The sequence below is a fragment of the Polypterus senegalus genome, chromosome 15 (assembly GCF_016835505.1).
Source record: "Polypterus senegalus isolate Bchr_013 chromosome 15, ASM1683550v1, whole genome shotgun sequence".
In the NCBI taxonomy this organism is placed as follows: Eukaryota; Metazoa; Chordata; class Cladistia; order Polypteriformes; family Polypteridae; genus Polypterus; species Polypterus senegalus.
This window is the reverse complement of record NC_053168.1, coordinates 95,154,756-95,169,061: the sequence shown is the minus strand read 5'-3', so window position 1 is coordinate 95,169,061 and position 14,306 is coordinate 95,154,756. Positions and strand designations below refer to the sequence as shown.

Here is a 14,306-nt window from a genome sequence, read left to right as displayed (position 1 = left end):
AGTTACACACAAAGAAGACATATTTCAGTATACAAATGTACTGTAGATTAACAGCTACAGTATCTGGCAAGGATGGAGGTCGACCTTCTATAATTTTCCAGCCATAAGAAACTAATTGTAGCCAGTTGTATGACCTGAAGATATAATATAATTTCTTAAAATGTACAGATGTACGCTTGTTTCATTTTACAAGAATTAAATCTTGACCTCCTGAGAATGAGCTTTACTTTTGTTCCACAATCAATTATGCAGAAGATCCTAAAAATTTTGCTTTATTGAAATTACAAATTATTATGACATCTTGAATGGTGACCTACATAGATGGATAAATATAAAAAGTGCTACAGGTAGATAAATGAAAGAAGTATTCAATTTTGTTTGGTAAATGTTAAACATATTATAAGATAATGGTGCTGTATACATAAATATGAATAGTATTATGTGATGAATTTTAAACTATGAATTATTTTATAAATTGTAAATTACAGCATGTATGAAAACTGAGACAGATACACAATAAATGTACAGCTGTCTTATTAGACATCCTGTTGTGTTGACAGTCTCATCTTTCCTGGAGTGCGACTAGCATCAGATAGCCAGTTTAGTGATTTTCTTGATGGCCTGGGTCCAGCTCAGCTTGTTGGTCGACAAACATTAGCAACTCCATCTATGGGTAAGTTATATGTTAAGTAAAATTACATTTTGCCAAGATTATTTTGCTGTAAGTCAAAAAAATTACATTAGCTTCATAAAATTATTAAATTCATTTATTATTCCTTTTAGGTGACATCCAAATTGGAATGATGGACAAAAAAGGACAGTTAGAGGTTGAAGTAATCAGAGCTCGTGGCCTTGTTGGGAAACCTGGTTCTAAGGCATTGCCAGGTAGGAAATTATCTACTAAATTTCATCTCTGTATGCAATACAGTTTCCTTGTATGTAATGTTGTAAATTCACTATTTTCACAACTTAAGAATATTTTTAGTAATGAAAAATGCACAGAATATTCGTTCCTGTTTGTTTGTATGACCTTTTTGATTCTTATGCATAAAATTTTGCATTATAAATTCTTTAACCTGTAACCCACTTTGTTAAACTTAATTAAAATATATCTTTATATAGCTTTACAATCCTGCAGTTCAACTATTTTTGAACCCACTTATTTGAATTCAGAGTTGCAGAGAGCATATCCACTCAGCATATACCGTATATTTAAATTATATAATTGTACACAAATTATTTTAAACATTTTCATTTCATAGTATATGGCCACCAACCTTATTTATCAAGACAAATGACGAAGATAATTGTCAATTATCATTTTAACTATCTGCCTATTTTCTTCAACTTTATGTCTTTTTTAGCTTCTTTGAAACACTATGTTCTTATTGTTTATAATCTACTGTATATTTTGAATGATGTGCCTTGCAAACAAAGTTAGTAAAATATGGATATTAATTTTTTTAATTAAATAAAACTTTTATGATATGATTCATGTAGTAAAAAATAAACACTTTGGTCAGAGTCATTATTGGTTCGGACTACTACAGTAAAGCCATCACTAAATGTTTCATAGTTGAAAATTAATTTTAAAACTATGGAAATTTTATTTTCTATTTCTACAGCACCCTATGTTAAGGTGTACCTTTTAGAAAATGGAGTATGTATAGCCAAAAAGAAAACAAAAGTAGCAAGGAAAACACTTGACCCCCTATACCAGCAGCAGCTGTCCTTTGAAGAAAGTCCAACAGGAAAAGTTTTACAGGTACACCCTAAGATTTTTGCAGAAGGCAATGTATCATTCAGTATGTCCTAGATATTAGCCAGACTAAGAAAAAGTCACTTTGTAACACAATGTTTATTTTTTTATTATTATCTTTAATGCCTTTAAAGATTGTATTACAATACTTTAATTATAATCTGTAAGACATATTATGCAACATTGATGATTTCAGATAACCTCTGTCTGGAAAAATGGCAATTTAATATAAACTTATTGATGTTAATGCATCCATAAAGTTAGCAGAAGTTTAGCGTGTTTAATTAGTTGGGAGCAACATTTATACATTTTTGCCAGATTCTTGCCTTTTCCATTTTTTTTCTTCTGATTTCTTAGACAATAAGATATGTTTTTCCAATTTTACACGGTTGGTAGGTTAGGATTGTTTGAGTGAGCAGGACTGTGTGACCATGCTGGCAACATAGTGATAAGTTATCATACTAGAACACCTGGCTGAGATTGTTGGAGGAATGTTGGGTTAAGTGAAGAATTTATGGTGACACAGTGATTACATCAGCATAACATTGCAGAAGTGGCATTCATTAGCAGAAAAAATGTAAATGTAAAAGAGGCATGGCGTAAATTAGCCAGGCAATCTAACACTGTAGCAGAGACTGAAGAAAAAGTGCAGGGGGTGCACTTTGGCCTTTCAGTGAACAAATGCAAAAACAGGTGTAATGGACAAAAGCAGACTGGAGCCAATGCTTGGAGAAAGATCAGAGGCAACAAGTCTGAAAGTATCTGTTAGAGAAACTGGGGTAAAATCTGTGATATATGAGCCACTATTGATATATGCATATGAAGTAACTGCAAATAAGGGGAATTATTTTGTTAAACAAATTTATAAACATAAAATAATAAAAGGCAATGGATGGGACAGAGAAGAGACTATCAAAGAACAGACTAAGATGATATTACATGAGAAGAACAGTTGTGAGTCAGATATTTACAAAACAGAAGAAAGACAAATGGCTACATGGGTGATACTATGAGAAGTGTCATACTGATGGGATTGGACATTAACACAGTGAGACGAATTCTGAAAGATCACAGTAAATAAAAAAGTTAGTCATGGAACTCAACATTCTGCACATCTTCCAAAGGAGAAGTAATAAAATGATAATGAGCTATAAAATATAATTTGTACAGAATATATTGAGCCAAGGCTGGAGTAGTTAGTTGTGTTTATTTTGCTAAGTTTCAACATTATATGTAATTAAAGAAGTGTTGATAAAAGATAATATGTAAAGCACTGTTGCTCCATGTGCTTCTGGTGGCAGTTGTCCTTATACAGTCAGATCCATAAGAAATTGGACAGTTACTTCATTTTTATCATTTTGGCTCCATACACCACTACATATTAATCATTATGTGATTGAAGTGTAGGCTTTCAGCTTTAATGGAATGTCAGACCTAGTCTCTCTATTTTCAGGGGCTCGAAAGTATTTGGACAAACTAACATAAACTAACATAATCATAAATATAATTATTATTTTCAGTATTTGGTTGAAAATCCTTTACAGTCTGCCTGACTAGCCATCTCCAAATGCTAGGTTTCCACCCTGTTGATACTTTGACAGCTCTTTACTGCAGCTGTCTTCAGGTGCTGCTTGTCCTTTGGAATTTCTGACATCAGTTTTGTCTTCAGCAAGTGAAATGCATGTCCAAGTAGGTTGAGGTCAGTTGATTGACTTGGCCATTGAAGAATATTCCACTATTTTGCGTTAAAAAGCTCTTGGTTTGCTTTCGTAGTATGTTTTGCTTCATTGTTTACCTCTACCATGAAGCATTGTCCTATCAGTTGTGCAGCATTTGACTGAATCTTAGCAGATAATATAATGCTGTACACTTCAGAATTCATCCTGATACTTCTGCCAGCAGTCATATCATCAATAAACACTATTAACCAACTTCCATTGGCAGTCAGGCCATAACACTGCCTGTACCATGTTTCACAGATGAAGTATTCATCAGATCACAAGCTGTTTCTTCTTTTCTTCTCTTTTCAACATCTTCTCTTTCCAAAATTCTTATATATATCTTAGTTTCCTTTGCCCAGAGAAAATTGTTCCAGTACTGGACAGGCTTTTAACTCTTTGAGGGCTGAGTATTTTTTCTAAAACATGCAGTTTTCCAAAAAGCACCCAAAGCAAGGGTCTCTCACATAAATCAACCTAAAATGTCAATTGCTGGGTGCTGTGGCTGCCAGTTCACAGTCTCTTATGGCTCGAGATGCTTACGGTTGGCATGGCAGCTGGCAGGAATGCGTGGCAGGCTGGCTGCCAGGTTGTCTTTGCGTGACGGCAACAGCAGTCCCTGTAACAGTGCAATGCAATCTGGTTTGTACCTCGTGTCATTATGAGTGATGGTCTTCATCTACACAAATGTGTTTTGCACCACGATTAGCTGGTGGTTGATTGGCTGATGATGGTCCCTCCTTTTTGTTTTCGATCTCGATCTCCAGATCACTTGCATCAGAATCTGAGTCTGACAGGTGAGAGTCCAGTTCAGCAATAATATACAAAACGTCACCCACAGAGTAGTTTGCTTTGTGTGTTTGCTTCGATCTTTCACCAGATGTCGCCATTTTTGTCACTGTTTGTTCTTCACAACTCCCGCGAATACATGGAAATCTTGGTCAAACCAACAAAGCTAACTTTCCTTCCAGCAAAGAGAGTCAAACTAAAATTTAACAGCGGGTTTTGTCACCGTTTGCAGTTGCTTACTTCTCTCATCCCCTCCTGCTGACAAAAGTCGACATTCACCCTGAAAGAGTTAAAAAATGTTTTCTGGCAAAGTTTATTAAATTAGATTAATAAAAAGCATGCAGATACAGTACTGTATCAATAATTGCTGCTTGCACCTACTGAAGTATGCTCGTTTCTGTTGTAAGATCGGACACTGTATAGCGCCTGAACTGACACAGATTGGACACGGGAGGCACGTGTAAAATAAAGAAACTTTTATTTTTACAGTCCCAAGCAACTAAAGCACACTTCTTCTCTCTCGGGCACCACCACTCCTCCCAGACAACCTTGTCCTCCTCCTCACCCGACTCTGGCCTCTGAGTGGTGGTTGCTGGCTCCTTTTATAGTTCACCCAGAAGTGCTCAAGGTGCTTGATCACCCAGTTCCGGCTGCACTGCACTGCACTGTGTGATGAATATGCTGCCCACACGTGCTCAGGAATCCCAAACACAGCGCCCCCTGATGGTGCCTGTGGGACCCAACAGGGCTGCACCCAACTATAATAACATTAAAGAAGTCAGTTATATCACAAATTGTGTTTATTGAATTAAATGCCTATTAATGAAGATTTATGTTAACTTAAAACACAAAGTGTACACAAGTGTTCATAAAGTACACAAAGATGACAAATTAAGTAGAAAAAAACCAAAACCCTGCTGTCTCTTTGAGCCTGACTACATTGATATAGAACATCTGTCTACCCAGTATAGTAACGTTTTGAACTGGCCCTTACACCCATCTCAAAAATATGACACAGCCTTTTTCACCTTTCATCTCTCTGTCTATCTTACTTTATCTCTTAGTCACTGAGCCTCCCCTCAAGCTCTTCTTGAAACAAAGACATTTTGACCATGCCACAAAATTCTTTTAGGTCAACAGCAAATCAACTTTTTCTGCAGAGAACAGTCTAGAACTCATTATGAAGGTAGTTTCCAAGTATGAGACTGTGTGCAGTTCTCATTACAGTTCTTCCTAAACTAACTGCTGAATGGGCAACCTAGCTGCATGCTGTCACTCATTAGCCAGGAGATCTTGAGGCCTATTGCTTAGCCTCAATTAATTTCTAGATAGTTGTGCTAGCACCTGCCAGGTTGTCTGCACACTACCAGGACACCTAGGGGTAAAATTAACACATTTTTCCCCTGGAAATACCTTCTCTTAAAAAAGTCATCCTAATTTAGATTTGCTGTAAGTGGCAGAAATTATTAATTTAAGAGCTTAACTGTATAAACATATTTACTTTTCAGTACTCTGTATAAAATATACAATACAAAATAATTAAGCTTCTCACATTCATATAACCTGCAGTGCACTTAAACAAAAATGAAGGCCTACATAAATGAATGAAATGTAAATTATCAATTTCGTGAGCCCTAATGCATGACAGTTGTTATTGTTTATATGTTTAGAGAAATAGGACCATCTCTCAGATCAAACTAACATATTATATTTATTAATATGAGGCTTTAATATTTCACAGTGGACTGTTCATTTTTATCCATTTATGCTTAGCCTTTTGGTATTTTCTCTTATGTTTCCTAAGTGCCTTTGTCTTCTAGGGTAGTACAATTTTGTCCACTGCCTTCAGTTTAGTATTAATATTGTTGACCTTAGTATTTACATTGCTGGTTGTATTAAAGTACATACTACAGTAAGACAGATTATTTATAATACTAGAAAAGGTCGAAGCAATTGTGGCATCAAAAAACAACTCTTAAAAATTTGCTTTTCTTTAGCCCTTGTAAATGACATTGTTACTTTAAAGAAAATATGGTAATAGTCAGATATACCAATATCCACTATCTAAGTCACATCAAGTCAATGCCCACATTAGATGACCAGGTCTAAAGAACTTTATCTATCCCAAGGCTGCTAAAACCCATCAAGAGCTGGTCCTGACTATTGGTCCCATGTGAGTAGCACAGAACAGTTTATCTCCTGATATACAAAACTGTCACTGGATGAAGTATTTCAATCAATAAAACCATTGCTTACTAAAACTGTCCTATTTCCATACTTATTTTTAAAATAGAAAATAATATACTTTAATTTTATAGTTAAGTAATACTAGGTAAAGATTTTTCTATTAGCAAATATTATTATGGACAGGAGAGGTTTCTGAATATGAGCAAAATGTAACTTGTCTTTTCTTGTGTTTTCTAGATTATTGTGTGGGGAGACTACGGACGTATGGACCATAAGTCTTTCATGGGAGCTGCACAGATACTGTTAGATGAGCTCGATCTGTCAAATATGGTGATTGGCTGGTTCAAGCTGTTTCCCCCTTCTTCTTTGGTGGACCCTACCCTGGCTCCTCTGACAAGAAGAGCTTCCCAGTCATCACTTGACAGTTCAATAGGACCTTATGCACGTTCGTAGCAGTCAAGGAAAGAGGAATTATCAGCAACCAGCATCCAACTTATCAGTCTTAACAGGTTGCAAAACCTGTTGAGCCCTGCATGCTTAATGTTCTGTCTTCTGAGCCCATTTTTAGGGATGCATATATGGCCCTGTGTATTCAGGGAAAGTCGCACACATTGTGCGTTGAGAAGGCCCTTAGGGAAAAGAGGTAGACAACTTAACATATATGGACTTCAATGACACAGTTCTCGTCAAATCTGAAGCCATCCAAAATAAATATATAAATCTGGGAACCAACTACTTAAAAGAACAAAAGTTCTTTTTTAAATGTCATATCATTTTTGATGTTCTACAAAGTGGGTCTTGTGAGAGGACAAAACAGAAGCTTGGTTACGCCATGACATTAAAGCCAGCTGCAACAGTGGAGCTTCAGATAATTTAAGGGGGTTAAGGATGTTTCTAGCAAGAATGAATGGTGCCAGATAACCCCCATCCTCTGCCTAACTTCCTTAATATATGCATACGTAGCAATTCTTTCCCAAAAGACAGTTTTCTTGAAGCAATGGCAATACTGATGTGGCAACCATTGACAGTCCCAAATCTTTACAATAAAACCCAAAATAAAATGAACTTTGTGATCTAATAATTTTTTTGTTGATATGTTGTATGAAATAAATAAAATGGAGAAACAATTTTTTGCATGGACAAAATTTAGCTGAACCTAAAAATAAAATTATTTTCTTGAGGCTGTAACTTGCAAAAAATAATAAAATAAAAACTCAGCCATTTTCAACAGTTTATATTATTTTTAAAAAAATAAATTTCACTAGTGCATGGTTTTCAAGGCGACTGAATGCAATAGTGTGATAAAGAAGATTACCATGTTTATCATTCTTTAGACCATTCATCAGTCTGTGTTTTTGCAGACATTCTCACAACAAAAGCTAAAGACAACATTTTCTAGCAAATAATTAAAAGAAATCTGTTTATGTGACAAAAGAATTTAAAAGTAACATTAAAGTATTTATTTCATTGTAAAGGTGTAAGCCTTATAAAGATGATCATTATGTGCAAATTGTACACTCTATTTCCCTTTCCTAGGGTGCCCATTTTACTCTCAAATGCTACCTTTGTCTTTATTACCTGTTTATGACCCATGTTCAGTCCAGTCTTGTGGGTTCTCTGCACTTCTGGATGTTTCTAAATTTATTTTTATTCAAGCATGTTGAAAAGGGATTTTTGCAACATGGCTTGGGAACAACCTACAGTTACTGAGCATGTATTTGATAAAAAGATGACACTTTGAATTTTTGCAGTTTCTTGTACAGTGCATGTAAAGTAAGTTACATTTTCTCCTCATAAATTGAATTATACAGCAAAAAGAATGACTGGCCTTGTGTGGTCAGTGTAACAAATAAGTATTTTACCGAAACATTTTACAACACAGTATCAATTTTATTCTATTTTTTTTTAAGAACATATTTTATATGTAAATGAGACTGCACAGAGGCTAATCATGTAACATTACCTTTTACTCTTGTGTTGATTAAAACTTGTATGGCCTAAATTCACCATTCAATTTGTAAACACTGCGGTTCGTAGCTATGAAGTGAACAGCAAGAATACCAATGGTTTGCTGTAAAGTTCAATTTTCCAATCACTATGTGTGATTATGTCATAGAATTAGGCAAAGGCAAAAACAATATGTCAAGAGAATTTGCCACACAGTCTAAACTTTAAATTGTTTTTTGTTTTGAGAAAATAAAAAATAAATTGTTTGCTATATTTTTGTTAAGTTTGTTTACATTCACTTCAATAGCAAAAACAAGTCATACACGACTTATTTCTTTTTAAAGTTTTGGTATGCCAGAACATTTAAAATATTTAAAAAAAATATGTTAATATTTTCCAATTGCCATAAACTTTAGAATAAGAATGTTTTAAATCAAATTCTAATCAGCTCTATTTCTCTGCATTATGATATTAAAATATGGCAGCAGCCCTTGTGTATGCTACTGTCTCTTGATGACCTGTGTTCAAGTGAAGGCTTGAATGTTGTCTGTGTGAATTTTTCTTGTTCATGGCATATTCATACAGGTTTTCTGATACTTTTGTTTCTTGGGTAATTTGCAACTCTAAAAACTCAAGAGATTGAGTTAGCACATAAGTGTGACTTTTAATCGAATGGTGTCCCATCTAGGATTGATTCTTACCTTGTGCTCAGTGCAGCCAGGAATCCCATTCATGGAAAAAGGGGTTCAGAAAATGGAAGGACTGATATTACAGTTGGCACTACTGTAAAGATTTTCATAATGTTCTTATCAATGATATAAAGAATGCCATAAATGAAGAGATTATCAGAAAAAATATAAGCCTCTGGGGAAATAAAAATTCATAATTTGAGGAATGGCAAAACTGTATTGTGTCATCCAAAAATAAATATCCTGAAAGGTAAGATGGACTTAAAAAACACCCTTTAAGTAATACCCTGACTTTAAAAAAAACAGTACATTAATGGAGGGCACTATAACAGAAAAAAATAGTTTAAAAATGCACAAAATGGCAGATAAATGTATTTCCCCCAAATGTTCACATATGAAGAAAAAATTGGATTGCTGCATACAGGAGAGCTGATAATAAAGTAGCTGAATTCTTTAGGCTTTAGGCACATTGAAGAGGGGATGTGCAATTTTAACAGTGCCAAAGGAAATGAAATACAATTACATTTTTGTTAAGAATATTCCAGGAATCACTTCAAAAGGGAAGAAATGCCTGAAGACTCATGTAAGAAGACACAAGACTCCTGCTGTCCATTGTAAACAGGATTGCTCACTCAGCCAATCGTGCCTGTCACCACTGATCAAACAGCCTCAAAACAAAAATACAGATGAGGGGTGGGAAATGAAGGCAGACCATTTTGAAGAGTTACTGAAATGGATTACATACTCTAAAAACAGAAACCAAAACTGTTGGAGCCTCAGAATAAAAAAAAAGCTTGAAAACTAAAGGTAAACTGTGGTGGGCTGGCGCTTTGTTTTACGATGAACCATACTACAGTAAAACATTTCCTAAAAAAACTATTAAATATTGTGACAGGTGGCCACGGCCTTTGTCTGGGCGGGACTCCAATTGGATGAAAGGGCTGGGGGACCCTGGGATGATAGAGGTCAGCCCTCCTGGACAGCTGGGGCACCATGGGTTCCTGAAGTGCAGACTAGAAGTTAAAGTTTGATGCAGCCTTGTTGGTTTCTGTGGGGGCTGCCAGGGGGAGCCGCAAAGTACAGCAGCGGATTTTCCATCGCACCATGGATTGAGTTCAGTTAACACTGATGAAGCACCTGGAACACTCACAGGATATGTTTAAAAGGAACCAGCCACTTCTAATTGGAAGCAAGAGTCGGGAGAAAGAGGACAAAGCTTGCCAGAGAGGGAGTGGAGGCGGAAAGCGGCAGAAGATGACCTGATGTGTGTTGAACTGTAATTTAGATGGGTGTTGTAATGGTGGGAAGTGAAGTGGCTCCAATAAGGATGAATAATAAAACCGTGTGCTGTGTGGTAAAATCCTGTGTCTCTCTCTGCCTGTCCGTGTCGAGTTAGGGTGGCTCTACGCACCCCTGGTTTCCACAATATATACAGTAAATGGGCCTTGTGTGTGCAGAGAGCACATTATAAAAATTAAAGTAGCCTGTTCTAAAACTAAACATAAATTGTTAAAATAAAAATTAAACATAAACTGTTATCTTTCTGTAGCATCAAATAACACACTGGAATTTGACTGCAGCAATGGACGAATGGCAAACTATATATTGTTGTGGATGCTGTGTGTGCTCTCTGTTGTTCAGCATTACAACAATTGAATAGTAGTCATTGTAAATTGGACAGAATTGGCAGCAATGTTTGTGATAATGTAACTATCAAATTCAATATAAATTTGAAATAAGCGTTGTGTCACACTCCGTCAAAGGAACTGCAGTTAAGAGAGCTGATAATGAGGAACCTCCGATAGATGCAGATTTCAAGCTCAAAACACTTGTATCAAAAAATCTGCCTAATAACACCAGTAAAATCAGGGAGAAGGCTGCACAGCACCCACCTTCTGATTGCATGTCTAAATGAATAAAGAAATTTAACATTACTGTATAAGTTGGAAATGCACACATGCCATGACAAAATAGCATTTTAACCTATTGTATATCCATGACCACAATGCTTATCTGAACACTGTTTGCTTTTGTTAATGTCATGTACAACATGTAAGTTAATTATTATGCTTCAGTTACCTTGTGCTACTGAGCTGCTGAATGTATAACAGCAATTTTACATTTTTTTTTTCTTTCAGTATGAAAGCTTTGGTTCAGTACCTTCTGCTCTCTCACCGATACCCCGGCAGCGGTTTAAAATGTAGAGATTGGAGGAATTGGAGGCAGATGCTTAAGGATTAACCCTTGTAGCATTTGCAGTGCAGGATTTCGATGCTATTCACTACACGTTTTAACAGGTTGTGCCCAGACATTTATGCTTGTTTGAGAATCATGGCTGTCCCCACAGGACTATATCGAAATAGATGTTATAGGACAGGGCTATTCAATTACAATTTCAGTTGGGCCAGAATTTCAAATCCAAGAAATTTATTTAGACCAGACATTTTCAACAGAAGGTAGGCTGAAGATAATGACGGTTGTTAAACTAACACAAATAAATGTATTGAAAAACAAGTAATGTTTATTCATTTTTTCCCTTTTAAATTTAGTCACATTATGACACAGGCACATCAAAAAGTGCATAAACAAAACAATAAAAAGGCTATAACTGAACAGAATCTGAGGTAGGAGCAATACCTTTTTCTACTTATGAAATAAAAAATAAACATTTTAGTTAGATCTGACCTAGGCACATCTCAAAGTGGATAAAAACAAAATAGTGCACACAAACAAAAAAGTGCAGTATTAGCAATAACACTGTTTCCCTTTTGAAATAAACTAAATATTTTGGTCATATATAACCAAGACATATCACAAAGTGCATTTAACAGAATAAAAAAGAACTATCAGTGCTATGAAAGCTACTAGTGCATAAAACCATAACAAGTGTTAACAGTAACTAACACAGATGAATATGTCTACTGCACACAAAGGGAACACAGGTTCATTTTAATTCACCACATGTGTGATTAGCAGAGCCTTTCTTGTAAACACAAAGGCGGCAGTACGCATATGTTGTGTTTGGATCAAGTTTGAAGTACTGCGAAAGTATATTGAAGCCAAGAGTCCTAGTGCTATATACAGTGGCAGTTTGTAATGCACAGCGTTAGAGCAACGACCCCCTGACCCCAATATTTTAAAAACTCTAATTAAATTAATTTGGTAATGCAATAAAATCATGAAATAAATGTGTTTATCAGAACAACATTCCTGGTGTCAGCACATGTCAACATTCATTAAGAAGTGGTTGTTGTGTTGTAAAATTTTGCATATAAGTTGGTTGTTTGGTAATTTGTAACACTAATGTCTATCATTGATAAGAACAGCAATGGTTAGATGGTTAAGATCCCCTTCCCTGAACCAGTCCTTTGTAATTTTTACGACAGGGTTGGCAAATGTTTCTTATGGAGTCTCTCAATCAAGCCCCACAGGAAAGCCAGACTGCTTAACTGGCAAGCTTCACTGGGCAGGTATGAAGGTTTTCTGTTCCCCCATTGGTCTGAAGTATGGCTGTTTGAATTTGGCTTGTATCAGAAGCCTTTAAGTACCATGACACCCTATTGGTTGTAGGGGTTGGACAGAAAATCTATAAATGTGCTTGTTTTTCCTCACTCACTCTCTCTGTCTTACCAAACCGATAAAAGACAATCTCACACACCATGAACTGGAAATGACGATGAAGAGCACAGTTGAGCAGCCATATTGAGACAGGCATGCGGGATTTTCTGAAGAAAGCTAACCAAAAATGATGCCTTAACTAGAGACATTTTAAGTAACTAACAAGTTTGTGTGCCTCCTAAAACTATACATCAACATTTATCAGGGTCTATGGTTGCCAATATTCAAATGTACTTTGCATATTGTTATTATGTATGAATATTATCAATAATACATTATTTAACGTGTAACTTAACTCCTGCTTGTCTTTTTCTACACCTAAATGCCTGAGGTTATAAATGTAGAAAGAAAGGTAAGGAGAAGTTATATGGTACAATACCTTATAAACAGTGGTAAGTCTGTGAGATATGAGGCATTCTGACAAAGGCTACATATTAATAATACAAAAGGGGAAAGCAGAGTAATATACTGTATCACTCTACCAAGAGAAAATAGTGGTTCAGACTTTGTACTTGTTTAATGTCTGTGTGAAAACCTATATTCCCTGAGTGAAAGGCTCCAGCCAAATTAGAGTATAGATAAGTCCTTTATATTTTGTTAAGCAGGAGACTTGATGCTACCCTATAATTGGCTGCTTTCAGATTTTTTTAGGGACACAGTTCTCTGAGCCCCAGACATTCCCACATTTATTGGCAGCAAATTAGTATTGTTTTAGGTTTTTTTTTAATCTAATGTGATTGGATAATCATCAACACATGTTTCATGTTGACATCAATGGTTCACAGTTCACTCCCACCATTAAAATAACTACAAATGAGCAAGCACGACTTTAGGGAGATGGCAACTTCAAATGGAACTTCAGGAATCAAAAAGAAGATAATGGAGTTTAGACTGGACTGACGTGACTTAAGAATAAATAAGCAGGCAAGTGATCAAGGACGAGATTACACATGGACTTTTCCCACTTTTGTTATGACAGATTTGACTAACTGGATATGGTGTAAGTAATGATTTTTGCTTTCCCTGTTTGCTGTTTCAAAGTGTGGAAGAGTTGTCGACAACAATAGGGTTACGAGACCTAAAATATCTTTCTGAAAAATGAAATTAGCAACAGTCAACTAGAAAATTGTTTTTTAAGCAGTGTGCCATGGCTACCGAGGTTTGCCTTGGAAACAATACTGTATAACACCTGCATCTGAACCTGAGAGGGACAAACTTCAAGTGTGGTTGAGACATGTTTGAGGAGGACAGGACCTACCTGGAGAAGCTGGCATAAAAGCAGCACCGTGATCACTATATTGCAGACATGTGTCCTGGCTGCTAGAGTCCTGGGTGTGTGGTTGTGCCAGTGAGTGTCACAAGACCAATGGATAGTGGGCATACAATTGCCTTTAAACCAGAGAGGGGAAGGCAAAACGGAGAAGCAACCTGAAGATGCCACCAAAGTGTTCACTAAGAGCCGTGTATGCAAATGCTGATCTTGGAGTTCCTCTACGGTAGTCCTACCCCTTTAGGCAGTATATGAGTGTATGAGAAATAATATGTTTGTGGTTAGTAAGATGTATGCCTTGAGATGATTTAGGTTACAAAAAGGGTGTC

At 36.0% G+C, this 14,306-nt stretch overlaps 1 protein-coding gene across 50 annotated transcripts in view; it reads left to right on the top strand.

Moving 5' to 3' along the window:
• The window catches only part of rims2a (regulating synaptic membrane exocytosis 2a), a 1,270,129-nt gene extending 1,261,458 nt beyond the window's left edge, over positions 1–8,671 (top strand). For all 50 annotated transcript variants that reach the window (XM_039736790.1, XM_039736792.1, XM_039736793.1 and 47 more), the window contains 4 exons: positions 561–673; positions 784–885; positions 1,626–1,765; positions 6,691–8,671. In XM_039736790.1, the coding sequence (XP_039592724.1) occupies positions 561–673; positions 784–885; positions 1,626–1,765; positions 6,691–6,906 (571 nt within the window). In that variant the 3' untranslated portion in view covers positions 6,907–8,671. The remainder of the gene's footprint in view (positions 1–560; positions 674–783; positions 886–1,625; positions 1,766–6,690) is intronic.
• The last annotated feature ends 5,635 nt before the right edge of the window (positions 8,672–14,306 follow it).